Genomic DNA, 20,951 nt, shown 5'->3' on the forward strand with positions numbered 1-20,951 from the left:
TCGGTTCCTCTCTGATCGCAGGAGATGAAAAGTGCGGATAAGAACACGATAGATAACTCCTTAAAACACACACACACACACACACACACCTGATCGACGACGGCCCTCAGCATCCCCTCGATGACCGTCTGTCCGTTCTTCAGCGCTTTCACGCGGTGGTACGATCCGTTCAGGGACGACTCCAGAACCACGAAGAACTCTTTAGGGAAGGTGGGTTCTATCCGGATGTTCTGTTACAACACCACGTGCGTAAAAATAACAAAAATCTTACAGATAAAAGTAACTCAGTGGGTCTGTAACGTCTGTGTTAGGTACAAGTAAATAATCCAAACAATCGTTCCTCTAAAACTACAGCAAGCGAGGGTGCCGATATATATTTACAATTTTAACTTACATCCGATAGATAAATCTTGTTGCTGGACTTGTCGAACACTTCAATGAAGATCTCGTAGGTTCTCCCGGTCTCCAGAACCCAGCGTTCTCCGGGGTTTATCTTAAACACTAATGCAAAACAACACAAATTATACTACTACTACTACTACTACTACTAATAATAATAATAATAATAATAATAATAATAATAATAATAATTTTAAAAAGCTAAATCAGAATGTAAATGTTTTTAATTAGCATATTACAGTAATAAGAGAAAGAAGATGAAAAAAGGAAGAATAAAAAACATTTAATTTCAACGTAGAATAAGTAAAGAATAATAAATTAAAGATTTTTTAAAAAATTTAGACTTTGAAAAGAAATTACTGAACTGAGATAATATATTATCTCATATATTATAATATATATAATATATATATTATAATATATTATTCACGTGATTAAATACAGTTTTTCTTTTCTCTCAAAATATTAAACATTATATATTAATATTTGTGTAATATTAAGAGTAATATTATGTGCCTCAATTTTTTAATGAAAAAAAAGTCTTCTAAATGAATAAAAGATGAAGTGCAGTATGTGATTTAAACTTTCATTTCGATCGAAAAAATTACATACCAAGAGTTGAAATTTGGAATATCACATAAAAATTTAAGATGCTTAAAAATATATATAAATATATATAACTATATATACACACACACATACACACACATTTTATTTTTTACAATTTTACATTTACAAAACTTTCTTAAATTCATGTTAGAATAAATGAATGTTGAAATTTTAAACAAAGGAATATCAAATTTCGTTTCACACAGGATCACAGCTGAAAATAAAATGTGATACACCTAAATCACTTAAATACTAATTCTTTTTTTATTTCAAATGCATTTATACAAATCATTTATTTAAAAAAAATCGAGGCAGAGAAATCCAGATGTCAACTTCAGGAACTCTTTGTGCGGTTTTCTGGCACAAGGTGAATTCCATACACAATAAAAATCTGATTTGAACAGTAGAGTGTGTGTTAATCTATAAATGAAGAAAGTAAGGAGAGCGCCGTACTGACCGAGGTACCCGGGTTCCACTACGTACAGCGTGCTGTTTGGAAGCCGGGATGCTCCCTTCATCCCCAGAGCTCAACACTGAGTTAAGGTGCGATCAACGAGTCTCGTTAACACCTAAACACCGTGTGCGGGAAATCGTCTCAACGATCTTTAACTAAAGCCACAGAGAAATGAGCTGCAAACGAAATAAAGCCACGTTACATCAGAAATCAGTTGAACTATTTAAAAAACAAAAATAGCAGTTAAAATTTCTAATCTCAAACACACACCTATAAACAAATAATACTTAATAATAAGTCATTTAGTTAAAAAAAATAAAACGTTTTTTAAAAAAAAGTTAAAGTAATTTTTCAGGATTGAAACAAAGACTTTCTTAGCAAATTACCCATTAAATATATTTGTGGGCGGGGCTACACATGAGCTCAGTTAGTGATGTCACAAAATAAAATAACTGTGGCGCGATCAAGGACGACACCCTGCTTAGCTACCTAGCTAGCTAGCTTAAGTAATGCTAGCCAGGAACTGATGGAAGTCGTCATGGTAACGTAAAGAGAATATAAATCGAGACTTTGAAATCCCGGTCATGTGACTAACATGCGCTAGTTAGCCAACGGGCTAGCTAGGCTAGCTAACATTAGTGATATCAAGCTATTCGGAATTTCATTGAAATTCCAAATTTGCATATTCATGTATATTCATAGCTCCTTACGTTTGTACTAAGGATAAAGGAGTGCTGAGGTTACAAAAAACGAATTATGCTACAAAAATTATTTTGAATTTATTTTTTTGTTTATACTCGAGCTCGCTGGTCGTCACGTCCTTCTTCAGCTAATCACAAGGACAACGCTGAGCTGAAGAGAACCCGAACGTCATTGTGAGTGAGCTGTTACCATGGAAACGACAGGAATTATCTTCTAGGAAAACGTTCCGTACGTTAATCGATAAGAAAGTGTACGTGCAAGCTGTTATAGCGACACGTTCACGTGTCGAGTGACGCATCTGCCGTTTTTTATTGGCCGGAAATAATAACTGGCGTATTTCTGAGTGAACTCAGGCAGGGCGTGTAAAAGCGTGTGTGTGGCGTGAAGGATACTCTTGTGATCCAGGACGATGTTGGTTTGCCCGTGCTGAAGGGCGAGGACCGTGGAGGTTCCGGGATCGAGCTCGGCCACCGCAGAATACGGATCTCCTCCAGGAGCGACGATGCTGTTCTTCAGCTGGAGCTCGTACTGGTCACACGGCATGGAGAGGTCTGAGACACGAACCAAACCTCATCAGACATCATCAAACATCACCAAGGCCTTCAAACACACCGCTTCGTCTCTATAACACAGACCTGTGATCTTTCCTTGACGGATTTTCTGCACCTTGTACTTGATGGAGGTTCTGGCGAGCAGGTAGACGTCGTAGGCGGGACTCAGGAGGATGTTCTCCAGAATCAGCAGTTGCACCTCAGCAGCTCCAACATGCTGTAGAACACAGAGAAACATCAGAGGAACATCATCCAGCTATTTATTGCACTGTTGCAAAGTCAAGTGTATTTATTTGCAATACAAACATACACTGACCTGCAGCGTTTAAACAAATATTAAAAAGGAATAAAATAAATATTAGAAGGCTGTCCTTATGCAGCCTTCTGTGGATCATAAAAGGAATTATATTCCTCAAATACTATTTATATTTTATAAATTTTATAATATTTAAATATTCAAAGGCAAAAAAATGTTTCAGGGATCAAAATAAACGTATGTCACTCTGGGCTTTATTTATTTATTTTCCTATTTCTATGTGTTTTTTTTTAAAATTATTATTATCCATCAGGTTGCAAATGGAATATGAAAAAAATTATAATCATATTACAAAAAAAAGTGATATTAAATTGATTTTTATTGAATTTGTTTTGCTTCCTGTGGCTGAACCTCACTGTGTGTAGGAGGCTTAAATTAAAATACATTTTTTTTTAAATAAATAAAAAGTAAAAACATGTTTTAAATGTAATTAAAAACATAGCTCTACTGCTAATTATTGTTGAGTTAACGAGGCAGACTCCTTAATATTCATTACAGACTCATTAATATTCATTGTTGAGTCACTGATGGTCGTTCCAGACCCAACAATATGAACTATACACTCACTATTCATTACACTCATTAATATTCACTACAGACTCATTAATATTCATCACACTCATTAATATTCATTGTTGAGTCACTGATGGTCATTCCAGACCCAACATTATTAACTATACACTTAATGTTCATTACAGACTCATTAATATTCCTTACATACTCATTAATATTCATTACAGACTCATTAAAGGCACATTAATAGACACAACCTATTCAACAATATTCATTACATTAGCATTAATATTCATTATAGGCTCATTAATATTCACTGCAGATCCTACAGTATTCATTACAGACACATTCTTACTCATTGTTGATTCAGTGATGGTCATTATAGACTCAATATTAACTTATTAATATTCATTACAGAAGTATTAATACTCATTAATAGTCACTATAGGTTCAAGGATACTAGTTGTAAACCAAGATTAATATTCAATATTGAATTAGTATTCAAATTAATGCGCTTTAACTGAGAAAGAGAGCCACAGTATCATTTTGGATTCAATTATTGTTTGCTTAAAAAGCATCTTATATTCGACAGTAACAAACTGTTTATTGTCGGTTACCGAATGAAGAAATAACGCAGATCCAGCTCTACCGAATTAGATCTTTTTACTGAACTAGATCTTGGAGAGGGAACGCGTGTACCGTGTACAGAGGCTCCTGGATTTTAGCTTTCAGTTTCGCGTGGCCAGTTTTAATCCCAGACACCAGGATGATATCTCCCTGCTTCCCGACTCGCTCCATCTCCGAGATGTGCACCGGCGGCGTGTAGGTCGACTCGGAGAACTTCAGAACTCTGAGGGGACAAAACCCCGTTCACATTAGCGGCTATTAAGTAAATAATAAACACTGTGTGAGGTCATGGGCTCGTCTTCTGTTTTATTCCACTTTCAACTAAACAACAACATCTGGAGCATGGAGATGAAGATTTGAGTTAACGAGTGTGTGTGTGTGTGTGTGTGTTACCGTAACGAGCTGTAAGTATCGGGGAACGTGGCCGTCTCTGTGCCCTTCACGAGGCTCCAGTCGAACACCAGACCAGCCAGCGTACTGAACGTGTTTCCTGCACAGACACCAAATATAAAACAACTAAAAACAAAAACACGCAGAACACACACAGCCGAGAGAAGGATTTCACTCCAGGGCCGAGAGATGAGACAAAACGACAGAATAACCACCGTCTCATTCACAACACTCATCACCGTTATACTCTTCATTATTCATCAATAACTCATTACTCATTCAACTAATTATACATAAACTGATGTGTAACAAACACATTAGGGGGTTTTCTTTTTTTATATCTGAAATGTCTGAAATGTACCAAAAAAAAAAAAACATACAGATGTAATAAAAATATTTCACCTGAAAAGATCTATTTAATAAAATAACATTTAAAAATGTAATAAAAACAAAATGAAAAAAAAAGTTATATATAAAATCACTGAAAAGTCAGAAGTTCTGTAAGTTTACCATTTAAAAAAATGAAGAACAAAATTAAAATCAGCAGCTGCTTCCAACCGGTTTGTAATTATTTAAAATTATATTTTAAAATGTAATAAAACGATATTAAAAACTAGGGGGGAAAAAATGTACTGAAAGAGAATTATTTTTATTTTACAATTAATTATAAGACCAGCAGCTGCTTCAAAATCATTTTCTAAAAATTATTTAGACAAAGATTTAGAAACGTCATAAAAACGTAAACAATACAGAACATTTGTTTCTCGGTGAAAAAACATGAAGTTTATGATTTTAAAAGATTAAGCGCAGTATGTTAAGACCAGCAGCTGCTTCTAGTCGGTCTGTAATCAATTTTAAAACATATATATGGTTAATTAAAAAAGGTTGTTAAAATTCCACTGGAAATGACAAATTTATATTGATTTTTATATTTATTGCTTTTATATACTCATCACTGAGAAAAATATAGATGTCTAATACAAAGATATCTATAATATCTCAGAAAGGTGAACTGGGAGATTATCCATCACAAATGTTTATAATATTGTTATTGACATCATCATCATCTTCATCATCATCATCATCACATCGTCCAGTTCATCTTCATCATCATCACTTACTCTCACTTCACATCAAACCTCTTAAAACATTCGTCTCCTTATTTCATTTCCTGAACACAATCATGTCTTAAGCCAAAATAAGTAAAAGTGCTAATGCACATGGACACACACACACACACACACACCAGACTGGCTAAACAGGTAGGTGTGTGTGTATGTGATTGTTTGCAGTAATGCCTGTGGGCTTGTTAGTGTTGTTTTAAGCAGAGTAATGAGTTTTTGTTCTCTCTCTCACACACACACACACACACACACACACACACCCTGTCTCTGAACAGCAGTGTAGTAAATCCAAATCATACAGCTCATTGATCACTGCCGAATCACACAAAAGCTCACACACACACCTTGAGGCTTCAGCTAAAGAACACTCGCTTCAGGTCAGACTTTTACACACGCCTCCCTTCGATCACTGGGTGACGTGATGGTATAATAAGGACATTGTGATGAATCACATCCTCATGCACGCTTGTGAGATCTCATTGTTAGACATGTGTTTATTAAAGAAAGTCCATTTGAAGCTGAGAAAAGTGGGAAAATCTATCTATCAGAGGCAGTGCAGAAACAGCGGCTATATCCAATACGACAATCTGGACTGTCCTGAAAAAGAAAGAAACCCCTGGGGTACTGAGGAACAGACACCGAGCGGGTCGGATGAGGGAAAACAACAACAGGTGATGACAGAAACATTGTGAGAGCTGTGAAGAGAAACCCCAAAACAACAGACGGTGACATCAACAACCTCCACAGGACAGGGTGAAGGTCTCACAGTCCAACGCTCGGAGAAGACTTCGAGAGCAGAAATATAGAGGACACACCACAAGATGGAAACCGCTCATCAGCAGTGAGAATCAGAAACCCAGACTGGAATTCACAAAGAATACAGAGATGATCCACAAACGTTCTGGAACCGAGATGAACCTCTACTAAAGTGATGGAAAGACCAAAGTGTGAAGAAAGAACGGATCTGCTCACGATCCAGAACATACGAGCTGATCTGTGGAACATGGTGGAGGAAGTGTCATGGCTTGGGCTTGCACGGCTGCTTCTGGAACATTCTCACTGATCTTTATTGATGAACTCATGGTGGAGCAGCAGAATGAATTCAGAAGTTTACAGGAACATCCTGTCTGATAATTTACAGAGAAACGCATCCGAATGAATCAGGAGGAACTTCATCACGCAGCGAGACAACGACCCAAAACACACTTCCACCTCGACACAGGACTTCATCAGGGGGAAAGTGGAAGGTTTTAGACTGGACACGTCCATCACCGGACCTTCACCCAACTGATCAGCGTCTCACCTCCTGAACAGGAGACTGAAGGGAGAAACCCCCACGAAACAAACAACTACTGACAGAAGCTGCAGGAGAAACCTGGAGAAGCTTCACAGAAGAAGAAACCAGCAGTTTGGTGTCGGTGAGTCGCAGGAGTGATGCAGTTACTGCGAGTAAAGGAAACGCAACCGAATATGACCTGTTATTTACTTCAAGACTGATCTGTTCCGATACTTTTGCTCATCTCATTTCCATCTTTTGATCTCAAACCCAGATGTCTTTTGTGTACAGCACAAACTAATGAATTGGCCTCGCTGTTACGCTGAACACTGTCTATTTCTCAGTTATTTGTGCGTGTGTGTGTGTGTAAAAGTTTGTGCCCCCCACCCTCTGAATCCAGCGCATGGATCATCAGCTCCAGGGGCGAGTCCTCCAGGTGGAGCTCCCGTGTGGTGGAGACAATCTGAATCTCGCTGATGACGTCCACGATGGCGTCGCAGCGTAACACCTGCCCCGTCACTGAAACACACCGGAGCGTTTTAAGAATAAATAAATAATAACCAAACAAACAATCTATACTTTAGTAGAGACTCGTGTTTGCTCACCGACGTCCTCGGCTAGAATAATACTGGTGAGGCGCGAGAGCTGAGTGGAGCGAGCCTGAAGCACGGCTCTCTGAGAACACTGACGCTCGTCCACGTCTATGGACTCGACACTCGCCACCTCGGGTCTGTTCGACGACCTGCACGCGCACGCACACACACACGCACGAACACAAAACCAGACAAATAATCAATGTGTTGCTGTTCTAGTAAAATAGTTATAGTACAGAGTGACGGGGCGGTGTGATGAAGCTACAGCAAGAATCTATTCATATAGATGAAACAAAATGGCGGTTTTACTGTTTATCATTTTATATAACTTGACAGCGTATGTATTTCATACATCAGTGCGTGATCAGTGTTTCAGTGACGCAGGAAGTGAGGTGTGACACGCAGTCGCCCACAGGATCATGAAACCAGTCAGTATTTCCTCACGTTGCAGGTTTCAGGTGTTCAGAGAACATTAAATAAACATGGAGGTGATACAGGGGACTAGACCGAGCTTTTGTCTTTTCTGCTGTGTGTGTGTGTTTTTAATTATTAATGATTCCACACAATTGTTCATGAAGTGTACGTCACTTCCTCTTTACCATCTGTAGCAGCCTTCAGTGGCCTCCAGAGTGAAGTTGATCTTGGTGCTCCTGGCCAGAGGGAGCAGGACTTTGGGGATGTTGAGTTTAGCAGCCTGGCTATGAGAAAAGCAACCGGAAGTCAGGAGCAGCAGCAGGAACACACACCGGAACCTGAGTTCTTCCATCAGGGTTCCGTTTCATTCACTTCAGTCTGATGAGGAGGAATAATTCAGCTCCACTTCAAAGATCTACAACAGAGATAGAGGAGAGATATTTTTAAATGAATAAATAAATCTATAAATAAATAAATAAATAAACACACAAAAAGCGGGAGTGAAAAACACTAAAATATCACTGTGACCCCCAGCGCGCGCAGCGCGCGCAGCTCGTGCAGCCTCGGCATGACTTTTAACGGTCACTCACGCGCTCTCTCGCGCGCGCTGCATAACGTTCACATATTCACCTCAGCGCGTGATCACTGAACTACACACACACTTAACTACCCAAAAGGCCGAGTTTAATTATCTAGTTAATGTTACTAACACACACACACACACTCACTCTCACTTCTTCACCACTGCAGTCGCGTGGAAATACCCGCCATCGCGTTGCTTTGCCCACCACAAAACGCGGATGCGGTGTATTCTGGGAAATGTAGGCCGCCATTCAAACCTCCACTGCATCCCAAAATGGCGCCTACTGCCTTAATAATGTATAAAAGTAGCAGCCCATGAGCCCTATATAGTGCACTAGATGACCTATACAACGCGATTTGGTATTTATAGAGATTTGAAAGACTTCCGCTTCCCTGCCTTAAAGGCACAGAGTCGTATTTATTGAACTTTATTTGAAAGGTTTTTTTTTTATTATTTATTTGAAACTTTCTCTTTCCGTTCACTGAGGGCAAATATTTTATTTATTTACTTTCTGTTTCTGTCATTTATGAATGTCGCAATCATGTAGAGATATTTATAACTCTACACGCAAACAGATGTGATTCTTAAACTGCTGTTCGAAATTGGGGGGGGGGGGGGGGGGGGGGTAAATAATATTTAATTAAATTCTCCATTATCATTTAAAAAAACAAAAACAAAAAACTAAAATAGTTTAATCATCAAGGCATGCATTGTGTTAAGGTTCATAAATGTTCCTTCACTGTCACGAGGTCGAAACGTGTATGTTAAGATATTATTAATAATAAAATGTATATATTTTTAATAAAATAATTATATCAGATTCAAAAATTTGTATCTTCCTAGGTGTGATATAAATATTCTGTAATAATCTGTTAACTACACCAGCTGCTGTGTAAAGCACTTTGGAAATGTTAAACATATTTAACGTAATACTGTATATTATGATTATGATTATGAGTCTTTATTAATCACATATACATACACACAGTGAAATCCTGTTCTTCACATCCAGCCTGTCAGGAAACTGGGGTCAGAGCGCAGGGTCAGCCATGATACAGCGCCCCCTGGAGCAGTAAGGGTTAAGGGCTTTGCTCAAGGGCCCAACAGTGGCATCTTGGCAGTGCTGGGGATTGAACCCCCGACCTTCCGATCAGTAACCCAGAGCCTTAATCTAAGTATATACTGTCTCTAAAACAGCTATGATAGACACCATGTGCCTTTTGAAAGAAATGCAGACACAGTGACGCAACTGAGGACTGAGTACGTTCAGATCTGTTCAGTTTCAAATTCCCCCAAAATTCTACATCACCGCAGTCAGTAACTGTCTTTCCAAAAAGTCTTTTTCGATGGTGACGGAGCTGGATGCTGACAAAAATCATCACAAATTCATCTTTTTAGATGAGGCAGGCTTCAACCTGGCCAAGACAGTGGGTGCGTCTCATTTCTTATTTGCTCATCCTTGTTTCCTTTCCTTGCGTCTTAGCTCCACCCCTTAGGATGCGAGGGAAGGATTCAAGGATGAGATGTGAGGAGCGAGGAACCGAGGCAAGTCGAATGCAATAACCTCGCTCTCTCGGGCGTCTCTTCGACGCGACGTCGCTTAATGTTGAGTGTGCTCAGATGGCTGACGTCGCTGCTCTTCAGGGACCTGCCGGACTGTTGTTGGAGTTCAGTTGATAAAAACATTCTTAATGAAGCAAAATGCACTGAAATGTCTGAGTTGTTCAACAATGAATTCACGAACACTACATAAATGATCACATCTTCTGCGCAGCTTTGATATATCCAAACATGCAAGGATGGATTCATTACAATTCTTATTGTAAGCATATTATTAGGGGAATTTATCTTGTGCGTGCGTCCGGTTTTTCGACAAGAAACACTTCCTGTGTAAGCATCCAAGGAGGAGAGGTTGGAATTTCACTGTCCAGCGAGCAAGCATCCAAGCACCTGGACAACGTGGGGTATACGTCACCATGTGTGTGGCGATATCGGAAGATGTTGTAGTGGGACGCGGACCTCGTCTTGGATCGTATAATGCAGCTCTCATTGTAACCTTCCTCGATGAGCTAAATCACGCCTGTGGAACTGGTGGTGTGACCGACTGTACCGTACGTACGTCACTGTATGGGATAACTCCAGCTTCCGTCATGCTCAGACGGTGTTTCCCACCCTGCATTTTCCCCCACACTCTCCTTTCCTTCCCCCGATTGAGGAACTTTTCTCCACATGGACGTGGAATGTATATGATCGGCATCCTCACGAACAAGTCGCCCTTCTCCAGGCCATGGATGACACACACAATGACATCACTTCAGCCGGTGTGAGGCCTGGATTCGTCATGCCCGAAGATTCTTCCCAAGAAGTTTGGCTAAAGAAAACACACATCCATTGTGATGTGGATGAGAACCTGTGGCCAAATCCACAAGACGGGGTTGATGGAAATATAGAAGTACAGTAAGCCAGGGGTTCCCAAACTTTTCCAGGGCAAGGCCCCCAAATGGCATTAACATTTTACCGAGGCCCCCCTTTTGCAAGATGTCTTTAAAACACATTAAAAATACAGACTTCTGAATATATCCCCCTTTTCTTTTTTTTTTATTAATAATTACATCTTTACATTACATTAGGAATTGATTGATTGTGTGTGTGTGTGTGTGTGTGTGTGTGTGTGTGTGTGTGTGTGTGGTTGTCTGAGAGTGAGAAAGAGGAAACATACTAGTGGGAGGGATGGGCACACCAAATCGTTAAGGCCCCCCGGGCGCCCCCTGGCGGCCCTCAAGGGGGCTGCGGCCCCCCTTTGGAAAATCACTGCAGTAAGCAACCCTTTGTTTTGCTTTTCGCAGTAATCCAGGCAAGGAACACGGAAGATGTTTTACTGTACTGTCGTTTTTATCATTTTCTTTTGTAGCTTATTATTTTTTGCTTTGATTCAAAGAAACATATGTTGTGATTGGATGGTATTTCATAAATAAAACCGATACATTTGTTCATTAATTCCACCGTGTCTGTAGTATTCTCTCTACTAGTCCCTTTACAGTGGTGTATTTATGTGTACCATAATGAATCATGCATCACATATTTTGTACTACAGTATTTAATGATTGTACGAACAAAGAACTGTAAAGAATGGAATAGTTGAATGTGTGTGTGTGTGTGTGTGTGTGTTTGAGTGAACATGGACCTCATGGATGAGTGAACGTGGGTGGGTGGGTGTACATGTGTGTGAGAAAGTGTGTGTGTGTGGAAGGTGATGTAAGAAGTTGGAAAGCATTGAAATGAGTTCAGTGAAGTGCTTGTGACTCAGAAGGACTTGACGTAAGAGCTGACCTCATGGATGAGGAGCTGGAGCAGGGGGATGAATAATTTATACCCGTTTCTTATTTCCCACAAATCTGACTCAGACCCGTTCAAATCCAAACAAATGACACAAAAAATACGATGACATAAACTGATAAGAAATAAGCGTACCCTTTCAGTAGTGCTCATTTCAGGTTTCGGATCCCCCCCCCCCCCTCCGCCCCCTTTCAGGACCTTCCTTCATATTATTTAATAAATTATACCGAAAAATAAGGAACACGGATATTCAGATTGTCCAGTCGAACAATTACAGAAATGAACCGCTAACAATAAATAAATAAATAAATAAATAAATAGAATTCTCATAACTACACCCCCCCCCCCCACACACACACACACTTTTCCACTGAAATCCAATCTGAATTCCAATCTCTCCCTGGCCCAAGCAGTCATCCCGTCCTGCCTAAAATCAGCCACAATCATCCCAGTGCCAAAGAAGTCGCCCACAGGTTCTCCACAGGGCTGTGTGCTGAGCCCCCTCCTGTACTGTCTCTACACATACGACTGTAGTCCAGTCCACAACAATAATCTTATCATCAAGTTCGCTGACGACACCACAGTGGTCGGACTCATCTCAAAAGGAGAGGAGGTAGCCTACAGAGAGGAAGTCCTAAACTTGGCAGCCTGGTGTTCAAAGAACAATCTGACTCTAAACACCAAGAAAACCAAGGAACTTATTGTAGACTTCAGAAAACACAACACGGAGCTGGCCCCCCTCTTCATCAATGGGGAGTGTGTGGAGAAGGTCCACACCGTCCGGTTTCTTGGCGTCCTTATCTCTGCAGACATCTCCTGGACGGACAACATCACAGCGGTTATCAAGAAGGCTCAAACGCGGCTACACTTCCTGAGGGTTCTCAGGAAGTACAATCTGGACTCCAATCTGCTGCTGATCTTCTACCGCTCGTCCGTCGAGAGCTTGCTGACATACTGTATCACGGTGTGGTACGGTAGCTGCACCGCAGCAGACAGGGAGAGGCTTCAGAGGGTAGTAAGAGCAGCACAGAAGATCATTGGCTGCCCTCTGCCCTCCCTGATGGATATTTACACTTCCTGTTGCCTCAGCAGAAGAAAAACCATCATTAAGGACAGTTCTCACCCTGGCTTTGATCTGTTCAATCTGTTGCCCTCAGGGAGACGTTACAGGTGCATCAAAACAAGGACTAACAGATTTAAGAATAGTTTCTTCCCCCAAAAGCTATTACCATTATAAACACATACATGTAAGGAGTTCACAGCATATGTATATAGTGTCTCAAAACTGTGCATCTCATAGTACCTCCCCCATCCACCCCAATATCTTGTTTATTTATCTGTTTATTTATCTGTTTATTCTTCTTGTTTATTCTATGTACATGTTGGCACGGAACAAAAAAAGGAGTGGCTCTTAATTTCATTGTACATGTGTATAGTGACAATAAAAGGCATTCATTACAAATGGATTTAACTTACACAATATGTCTAACATGTGAAAGTGCAAAATATATTTTATTGTGACCCCAATCTGACTCGAGGTCCTTCTCCGCGAGTTCTGTGAGACTGAAGAGCAGTTCAAGAGATCTGCACTCAGTCGAGCCTTTCCAGTACGCCTAGGGTTGTTATTCTGTCCGGAAGTAAAGATCAGCCCCCAAGGTACTGCACACGCACAGAGGTTTTCTTCAAGGATTGCTCTGTATTTGGCTCCATCCATCTCCCGCTCAATACTACCCAGTTTGTCTGCTGAAATGGAAAGCATTGCCTCAACGCGATGCAGCCACCGCCGTGCTTCACAGTGGGGGCGATGTTCTTAGGGTGCTGAGTAATGAAGGGTTTGTTCCAAGACCAACATCTGATTTATTTATTTATTTTATCTCGTCAAACCGCAGAATCTTCTTTGGCACGTGTTTCCCGAGCCTCCACGTTATCCCGTATTACGGTAATATCTTCTGCAGATTCGTGACGTTTAAGTGATTCCAATGAAGTCCATTTCAGTTCCGGCTTGTAACACTGGAAAAGAAGGAGAAGAACATAAAACAACGGATTCTAGAAGATTGCGTTTAGAAGATTTGCATGAAAGAAGCTCTTCCTGAGACACAACACACAGGACACAGCTCCTGAACTTCTCCAAGCCTCCCTGGAGCTTCTGTCGTAGTTTTGTGGTCAGATGAAGACACACTTCAGGCCATGAAGAGAGCTGAATACAGATTAAAGCTCCCGAATCTGCTGTAAAACCTGGAGGTGATGCTTTCCGTGATGCTTTGAGGCTGTTGAGGACTTTGTAAATTCTCCTATACAGTAAGTACCAGGATATTGGAATTCAACGCCTAGTTGCCTCTGCCAGGAGGTTAAGACGTCGCCATCGATGGAGCTTTTAACAAGAAGCTTTTACTTTGCGTGGGCGTGATCTCCGACCTTTAAGGGTTAACAAACATTTACACGAGCAACATGGAATTCCCCAAAAGGTTCTTTGGATCGTTAAGGGTTTATAGCGTCCACAAAAGAGTTCGACTTGGAATCACTTCTGAAAAGGAACGTTCTCCGGTCATCCCTTTGGATGGTACCGTTAAACGTTTCTGTCATGTAACACAGTATAGAACACTTTTACGAGGCCTTTATACAAAAAAAAAAAAAAATCCTTAAAGAACCACTGAAGAACCTTTTTTTTTAAGTAAGGGTGTACCAAGAACTAAGAGCGTTCTGTCACTGCAGTGACACCGTACTGGTCGTGTAAATGTAAAAAGGGTTCTTTAAGGGTTCCATGGATAAATAAGGCCTCCTCATAGGTTTCTACCCTGGGTTACAATATAAAAACACTGTTGTAGAGTTCTACATAGAACCTTTAAGGGTTCCTGCAGAGGGACAACCCCTCTACAAACTAGTAGTGTTTCCTATCAGAGATGATTCCAAGAAGAACCCTTTTATCAGTGCTACTGTATGATCTCTTAATTAATCCCATAAGGAACCTTTGATCTGAAGAACTCTTTGATCTAAGAGCGCACCAAGTAGGAATGTTTCGCCACAGCCGCGACACTGTGTGAAGTAAATATCTTCAACCGTTGAAGTAAAAAGGGTTCTTCAGTAGGGTTGGATAAACAAGGCCTCCTCAAAGGGTTCTACCGCTGTAGAGTTCTACTGAGGGACGGCCGAGGAGAACCCTTGGAGAACTCTTTGTTCGAATGTGTTGGTTGTGTAAGTGTGCGATCATTTGATCAGTGACGGGAGAGCAACAGGATTTGTTGTAAAAGTTCTTATACATTTTTACGTTTTGTCTGCGAGTCGTCTGGTTCTAAAGACGTGTTGTAATGTTTATGTGCGAATCCGGTTAAAAAGTCGCACAAAAACCTTTCAAGAAACCAGTTAAAGAAGATCTGAGAAGCTTTTAGAAGCCACATCTGTTCGGAGCTCTGGAGCCCTGTTATCTCATTTTATTAAAATATTTCACCCTGGAGCGAGGAACAGTTCAGGAACCACCACGTTTACCACACACTAGTAATTCACCTAAAGTCAGGTAAAAACTTACACACACACATACACACACACACACACACACAGAGAGAGAATTCACGTGTTGAAGCTTTCTTTAACCTTCGCTGAAGCTTCCCTCTGTGAGACGTGTACATCTTTAACTTCGACGTGAACGTGTGCATTTAGATGATGATTTTAAGTAAATACACACACGTGTTTTTTAATAAGACAAAAAAAAAAAAAAAAACGCAGCTTGTCGTGTTACCGAGAAACCGCAAAAGGAGCGTAAACCCCTCCGTCCCGGAGATGTCGGAAAACTTCAAGTTTACAGCAGTTACCTCTGACACTGGAGACTCCTTCCGTAAAGGTTAACCAGGAAAACAACGTTTTAATCCGTTTACCCGTGGAGCGTGATAAAGTCCCTGTGAACGATCTGTCGCTATACAAACGACAACGTATTAGAACGAGCGCATTGATATAAAGTTTTCTACTTTATAAAAAGATTAATCAGCACCTTCTGACCAATCAGAAGGCAGAATTCAGAAATTAACAGCGAAATTAAAGCTGTAATGAATCTCCGTGAATCAATAGAATCGAATCTCGAGCAGTTCGATTCATTAAACCGGAATCACCTTTCTGGAGTCGATTCCGTTTGAAAGAGTCGGCGAAGTGACTCGGAGTGAGCACTGCGTGCGCGCGCGCGCGTGTGTGTGCGTGTGTGTGCGTGTGTGCGTGTGTGCGTTAGAGATTAGAGATCTCTGCTCACTGCTCTGGTCTCAGAGCCTCTTCTGCGTCAGTGCTCAGAGAGACGCACAGATTCAGAAGTGAATCAACACTGAACACACTCAGGTAAGTTTGTAGTTCAGGTTGTTTGGTGAGTTTAAATGGCTTGCGAGTCAGTATTTAGTGCTGTTTTGTGATCTGAGAAGTAGCACTGAGACGCAACCTGCAAAAATCAGCGCGATCCACTGGATCCAAAAAGATCTGAACTGCGATATTTCCACTGTGTCGAGATTCATTTAATCCACACGACTCGATTATATCCAGCAGCCTAAAGAAATACAGAATGTTTCTGTATTATTTCTAATAACCTCAAGAACAGCTTTACACTGTATCATGATTTCCTTTTCTTTCTTTTAAGATGAGTGATTATTAGTAATATTATCAGTGATTATTATTATAATGAGTAACTGAATGCAGAGACACAAATATGTCAGTAATGTGAATCAATAAGACTTTACCAGTGAGTCATGTTTACACAAGCTTCATAGATTAAACATTGATCTGAACTGTTAGGGTGATGTGAAAAGGAATTATTTAAACAAAAGTATGATCCTGTTTTAACTTAAACTGTTTAAATTGACGCTTAAGGATTTAAACCTTCGCTTTCATGCATAAAATCCCTTACAAAAACCTCAACACGGTACTGTGCACAGGTTTTAGGAACGTGCAAAGAAATGCTGTAGAGCAACGATGCCTTTTTAAAAAAAAAAAAAAAAGTATATACAATTAATAAACAGAAATAACTATCTATAACTATCTGTAAGAAATAATTATCTATAAGTTTGTACTAAAGAAAGACTTTTAGCGAGTACTGTATACGTATGTACTGTATATATCTTCGTCACATCCTTCACGTCATTGCATTTTCACCTCCTTCTCTCACGTGTAGTGTTTTTATTTCTCACGTGTGATCACATATCGATCACGTTTGTGCCGAAGCGGTGTAAGCGGTTGAATTCGGTTTGATTTTCGGTTCATTTCTTTGGTCTGAACAGACACCTCAAGTCTAAAGAGTGATTTTTTTTTTCCCACAATAATTTGTGAAACAACAGTTCACACAATAATATCACATCGTTCCGGTATATCGCTCGGCCCGCGCTGAGCGCGTGCGGACCGAGCGGCGTTTGCGCGGTTGATTGGTACATCGGTGAAACGCACAGCTGATTAAATATCGAACTCTACAAAAGTGAACGTACTTCAGTTCATCGGCGATCTGATTTACTCCCCTTTAACGGATCCGTTTAAATCCGGTGACGTGATTCTGTTTAACACGTTTCTACGGCGTAGACGTCCGCCTCCTCTCGTTCGCCTGTCTTGTTTGTCAGACAAAAGTTTGCACGCCCTAAAGACGGATGTAGGACGTCGAGCTGACACCAGCAGGACATTGATTTAGTGTGTTGGGTTTCATGCACGTTCCTTCATCCTTCAGTATGGTTACGTCGGGACACGCTAATAGTGAAAATACTTATAAATCATATAAATCGATCACTATGATACATTTCTTTTGTTTCGTCCGTTCAGTTCACTTCGTTAGAATTCGCTAAGCTTGGTTAGCTAGCATCATAGCGCTTATTGTAGCATTATAGCCTTTAATAGTTGAGCGTACTCATGCGGTTAGCATCATGGCCTTCATTAGCCGATCTGTTCAAATAGCACCGTAGCGTTTATTAGCTCGACTTGTTTAGGTAACATCTTAGCTGTATTTGGTTGGATGTACAATTAATCAATTAAACAATTAAACAAAGCAATTTAAATAATATAAAAAGCCTGTAGTGTTGCTGTCTCACAGCTCTGGGGTGTGTGTGTGTGTGTGTGCGTGCGTGTGTGTGTGTGTGTCTGGTTTAAGCGTAAAGCTATTAGCATCCCTGATTGATTCAGGAGAGATAAACGTGTCAATCTGAATAATTTTAGTTAAATATGATCACCGTCACTGACTAATGTGACCCAATAAAAGCTTAATATAAAACATGAAATCAAATATTATAATGTGTGTGTGTGTGTGTGTGTGTGTGTGTGTGTGTGGTGACGTTGGAGGCTGTAACCCGGAGCCCGAGGGCGAGTTTTAGCACGTTTCCCTAACACACACACACATACACACATTTTCACACGAGCGCGTCGTCATCTAGTGAAATTACGAGACAGGGCGAGGTGACCTTTGACCTCTGCAGCACCTCCAGCACATGTTTCTGTCAGTGATTTAACACGCCGTTACCCGGAGAACCTGCAGAACCTTTTCCAGGACGAAGTGTTCGCTGTGACGTACGATTCATTACAAACCTGCTCATTTGATTTGAAACTTTATTATCTGCTTCTTATCGTTTAATAAATCCATATTAAACTCAGCGGAGAATTATTGGCACCCTTCTTAAAAATGGCCACCAAGTCTCACACAATGATGAAACTCTTACTCCGGCAACAGCCCTGTATCTACGAAGTCTCGTGTTCCGCTGTCCGAGAAAACGAATCCGCACCTTCTGACCAATCACAATCCCGAGTTCAGCATCAGCGTGGGGTAACATCAGTGTGTCGTGTATGTTATAGTAACGACGCACGCGTTTTCTTCTGATCGCAGGTCAGCGGCGTTCGGAGCAGAAAGGAGCGTCTGCGACGTGTTAACCTCGAACTGAAAGAATGAACGAGCGAGTCCGGGTGAGATGGACTGTCATCGCGTGCGTTCTCGTACGTCTCCACACGTGTCTCGGACAGAAAGAGTGCACCGGAGTGGACTGTCCACGTCTGGACAGCTGCATTGAGGAGGTCCTGGAGAGCGGCGCGTGCTGTGCCACGTGTTTACAGCGAGGGTGCACGTGTGAAGGGTATCAGTATTATGACTGCATCAGCGCCGGGTTTAAAAACGGGAAGGTTCCTGAAGGAAAGTCGTACCTGGTGGACTCGGGCAGTACGGAGTGTTCGTGTCCGGCGGGCGGAGGAAGGATAAGTTGTCGCTTCATCCTGTGTCCCGACGTTGCTCCTCACTGCATCGAGATGTCCGACTCCACCGAGGCGTGTCCTCACTGCCTGCGCCTCGGCTGCGTCTACGGAAACCAGAAATACGAAGCGGGTCACTCGTTCAAAATGGATCTGTGTCAGGTCTGTCACTGTCCCAACGACGGTGGTGACCTGATGTGCTCGGTCATTCCCGATTGCTCCTCAGAAACGGACAAGAACCCTGATGTAAAGGAGAATGACCTTCAGATCTCCAAACATGACAATCCCGGAGATTCCCCCAGCGAAGATAACGAATCTCCCAGTAACTCGGTCCCGATTTACACCGGCAGCACGTCGGAGATTGAAGAGAGTGAAGACTACGACTATTTCCCAGAAGCGACAGCAACTCCAGATGCTTTCGTGCTATCTTCTGGAGCTCCTCAAGGTCAAAATCCACACGATGTTCTACGTGAAGACACCAGGAAGGAGCTTAGAGAGACACTGGGCACGTATGACGCCGAATCTAGAGAAGAAGGAACCGAGGACTCGCTAAACATTACTACTATTAAGACAGATTCAGGATCTTCTGAAATCTTATCATCTCAGACGGAGACCGCCGTTAGACAGACCCGGGTTCCTCCGAGAGAAACCACACCCGGTAACACGTTCGGTATCAGGAGAACCGAGAAAAACCCTGACGATCACCGGAACCTTCATCACACGAGCCCGAAAGTCAACACTGTCCCTAACCCGCAGTTCATCTCCACCACCTCACCACCAGTGAACGTGAAGGACCATGAAGCTCGCAGGCAGCCTCAAACGCTGGGCAGATACCACCAGGAGAGAAACGACCTCCATCTAACGTCCGACAACCAGAGAGGTGAGTGAAGCGAGTCCGACTTTTAATATGAAAAAATTCTGAAAAAGCGGCGTATCGCATGATGGCGGATTTCGTCTTCAGCCGAGCTGTATGAGATACAGAGAAGGGGATTGTGGGTAAAAATAACTCGCAGAAGAGCCGAGATGCATTCCTCTGATACCATGCCTAAATGTGGAGCAGATCTGCAGCGCTGTGTAAGATGGGTGAATCGATTCATTTCGTGATTCGTTGGTTTTTTGAATCAAAAATAAAGATGATTCGATTCAGTTCAACACACTAAAGAGCGAAGTTACAGCTTCACCTCTGACTGTTGCAAAGCACTGACACTGGAGACTCCTTCCATCCATGGTAAGAATGTCACCATAGAAACGATTACATTTTCATTTCTGTCTATTCATTAAGCAGACGCTTTTATCCAAAGCGATTAGAAATGAGGAGAGCAGTACAAGGTTTTTATAACGTAACCGAACGAAGCGAATGGAAGCAGCATGAGAAGCTGTGTGTGTATGTGGAGGAGTAATGCAGTCCAGAGCTCCACGTGAACATGAGGTTTCCTTTTAATTCCACTTGTACAGGATCACAGAACTTCCCCCAGTTCCAACATCTGATGCAGCTCATCAGACCCTCCCTAATTCTCCTGCGTTACAGCAGAAAGCGCGTGAAGTTTGGCTTCACCGCGGTTCAGATGTGCAGATCTTCTCTGCTCTACGCTGTGATGCTGGAATCAGGACGCTCCGAAAAATGTGGATAAAGGAACAGAAATCCAGGATGAACTTCCTGCTTCATGCCCTCAGTGTCAGTGTCATACATTTAACAGGAAGTTAATACAAACTCCGTCTGATACTGTCCCACCCTCCCTCTGTCTCACTCTGTCTGTCTCACTCTGTCTGATACTGTCCCACCCTCCCTCTGTCTCACTCTGTCTGTCTCACTCTGTCTGATACTGTCCCACCCTCCCTCTGTCTCACTCTGTCTGTCTCCCTCTGTCTGATACTGTCCCACCCT

At 41.6% G+C, this 20,951-nt stretch overlaps 2 protein-coding genes across 6 annotated transcripts in view; one reads left to right on the plus strand and one right to left on the minus strand.

Moving 5' to 3' along the window:
• The window catches only part of nup210 (nucleoporin 210), a 27,534-nt gene extending 18,704 nt beyond the window's left edge, over positions 1 to 8,830 (minus strand). Inside the window, exons 1-12 of one of the 4 annotated variants that reach the window (XM_017487891.3) lie at positions 8,697 to 8,830; positions 8,154 to 8,383; positions 7,567 to 7,703; positions 7,349 to 7,480; positions 4,565 to 4,661; positions 4,244 to 4,394; positions 2,800 to 2,932; positions 2,557 to 2,715; positions 1,466 to 1,534; positions 395 to 501; positions 90 to 230; positions 1 to 11 (exon numbers count right to left, since the gene is read on the minus strand). The exon at positions 1 to 11 is cut by the window's left edge and continues 127 nt beyond it. In XM_017487891.3, coding sequence (XP_017343380.1) covers positions 1 to 11; positions 90 to 230; positions 395 to 501; positions 1,466 to 1,534; positions 2,557 to 2,715; positions 2,800 to 2,932; positions 4,244 to 4,394; positions 4,565 to 4,661; positions 7,349 to 7,480; positions 7,567 to 7,703; positions 8,154 to 8,320 — 1,304 coding nt within the window. In that variant the 5' untranslated portion in view covers positions 8,321 to 8,383; positions 8,697 to 8,830. Of the gene's footprint in view, positions 12 to 89; positions 231 to 394; positions 502 to 1,465; positions 1,535 to 2,556; positions 2,716 to 2,799; positions 2,933 to 4,243; positions 4,395 to 4,564; positions 4,662 to 7,348; positions 7,481 to 7,566; positions 7,704 to 8,153; positions 8,384 to 8,558; positions 8,578 to 8,598; positions 8,618 to 8,696 lie in introns of those variants that run through there. The other 3 variants (XM_017487892.3, XM_017487894.3, XM_017487893.3) reach the window with 3 other exon arrangements.
• Positions 8,831 to 16,080: 7,250 nt separating this feature from the next.
• LOC108276317 (fibulin-2) overlaps positions 16,081 to 20,951 on the plus strand; it is a 41,725-nt gene continuing 36,854 nt past the window's right edge. For both annotated transcript variants that reach the window (XM_053686299.1, XM_053686300.1), the window contains exons 1-2: positions 16,081 to 16,204; positions 18,711 to 19,946. In XM_053686299.1, the coding sequence (XP_053542274.1) occupies positions 18,770 to 19,946 (1,177 nt within the window). In that variant the 5' untranslated portion in view covers positions 16,081 to 16,204; positions 18,711 to 18,769. The remainder of the gene's footprint in view (positions 16,205 to 18,710; positions 19,947 to 20,951) is intronic.

The sequence above is a fragment of the Ictalurus punctatus genome, chromosome 15, assembly GCF_001660625.3.
Source record: "Ictalurus punctatus breed USDA103 chromosome 15, Coco_2.0, whole genome shotgun sequence".
NCBI classification, from domain to species: Eukaryota; Metazoa; Chordata; class Actinopteri; order Siluriformes; family Ictaluridae; genus Ictalurus; species Ictalurus punctatus.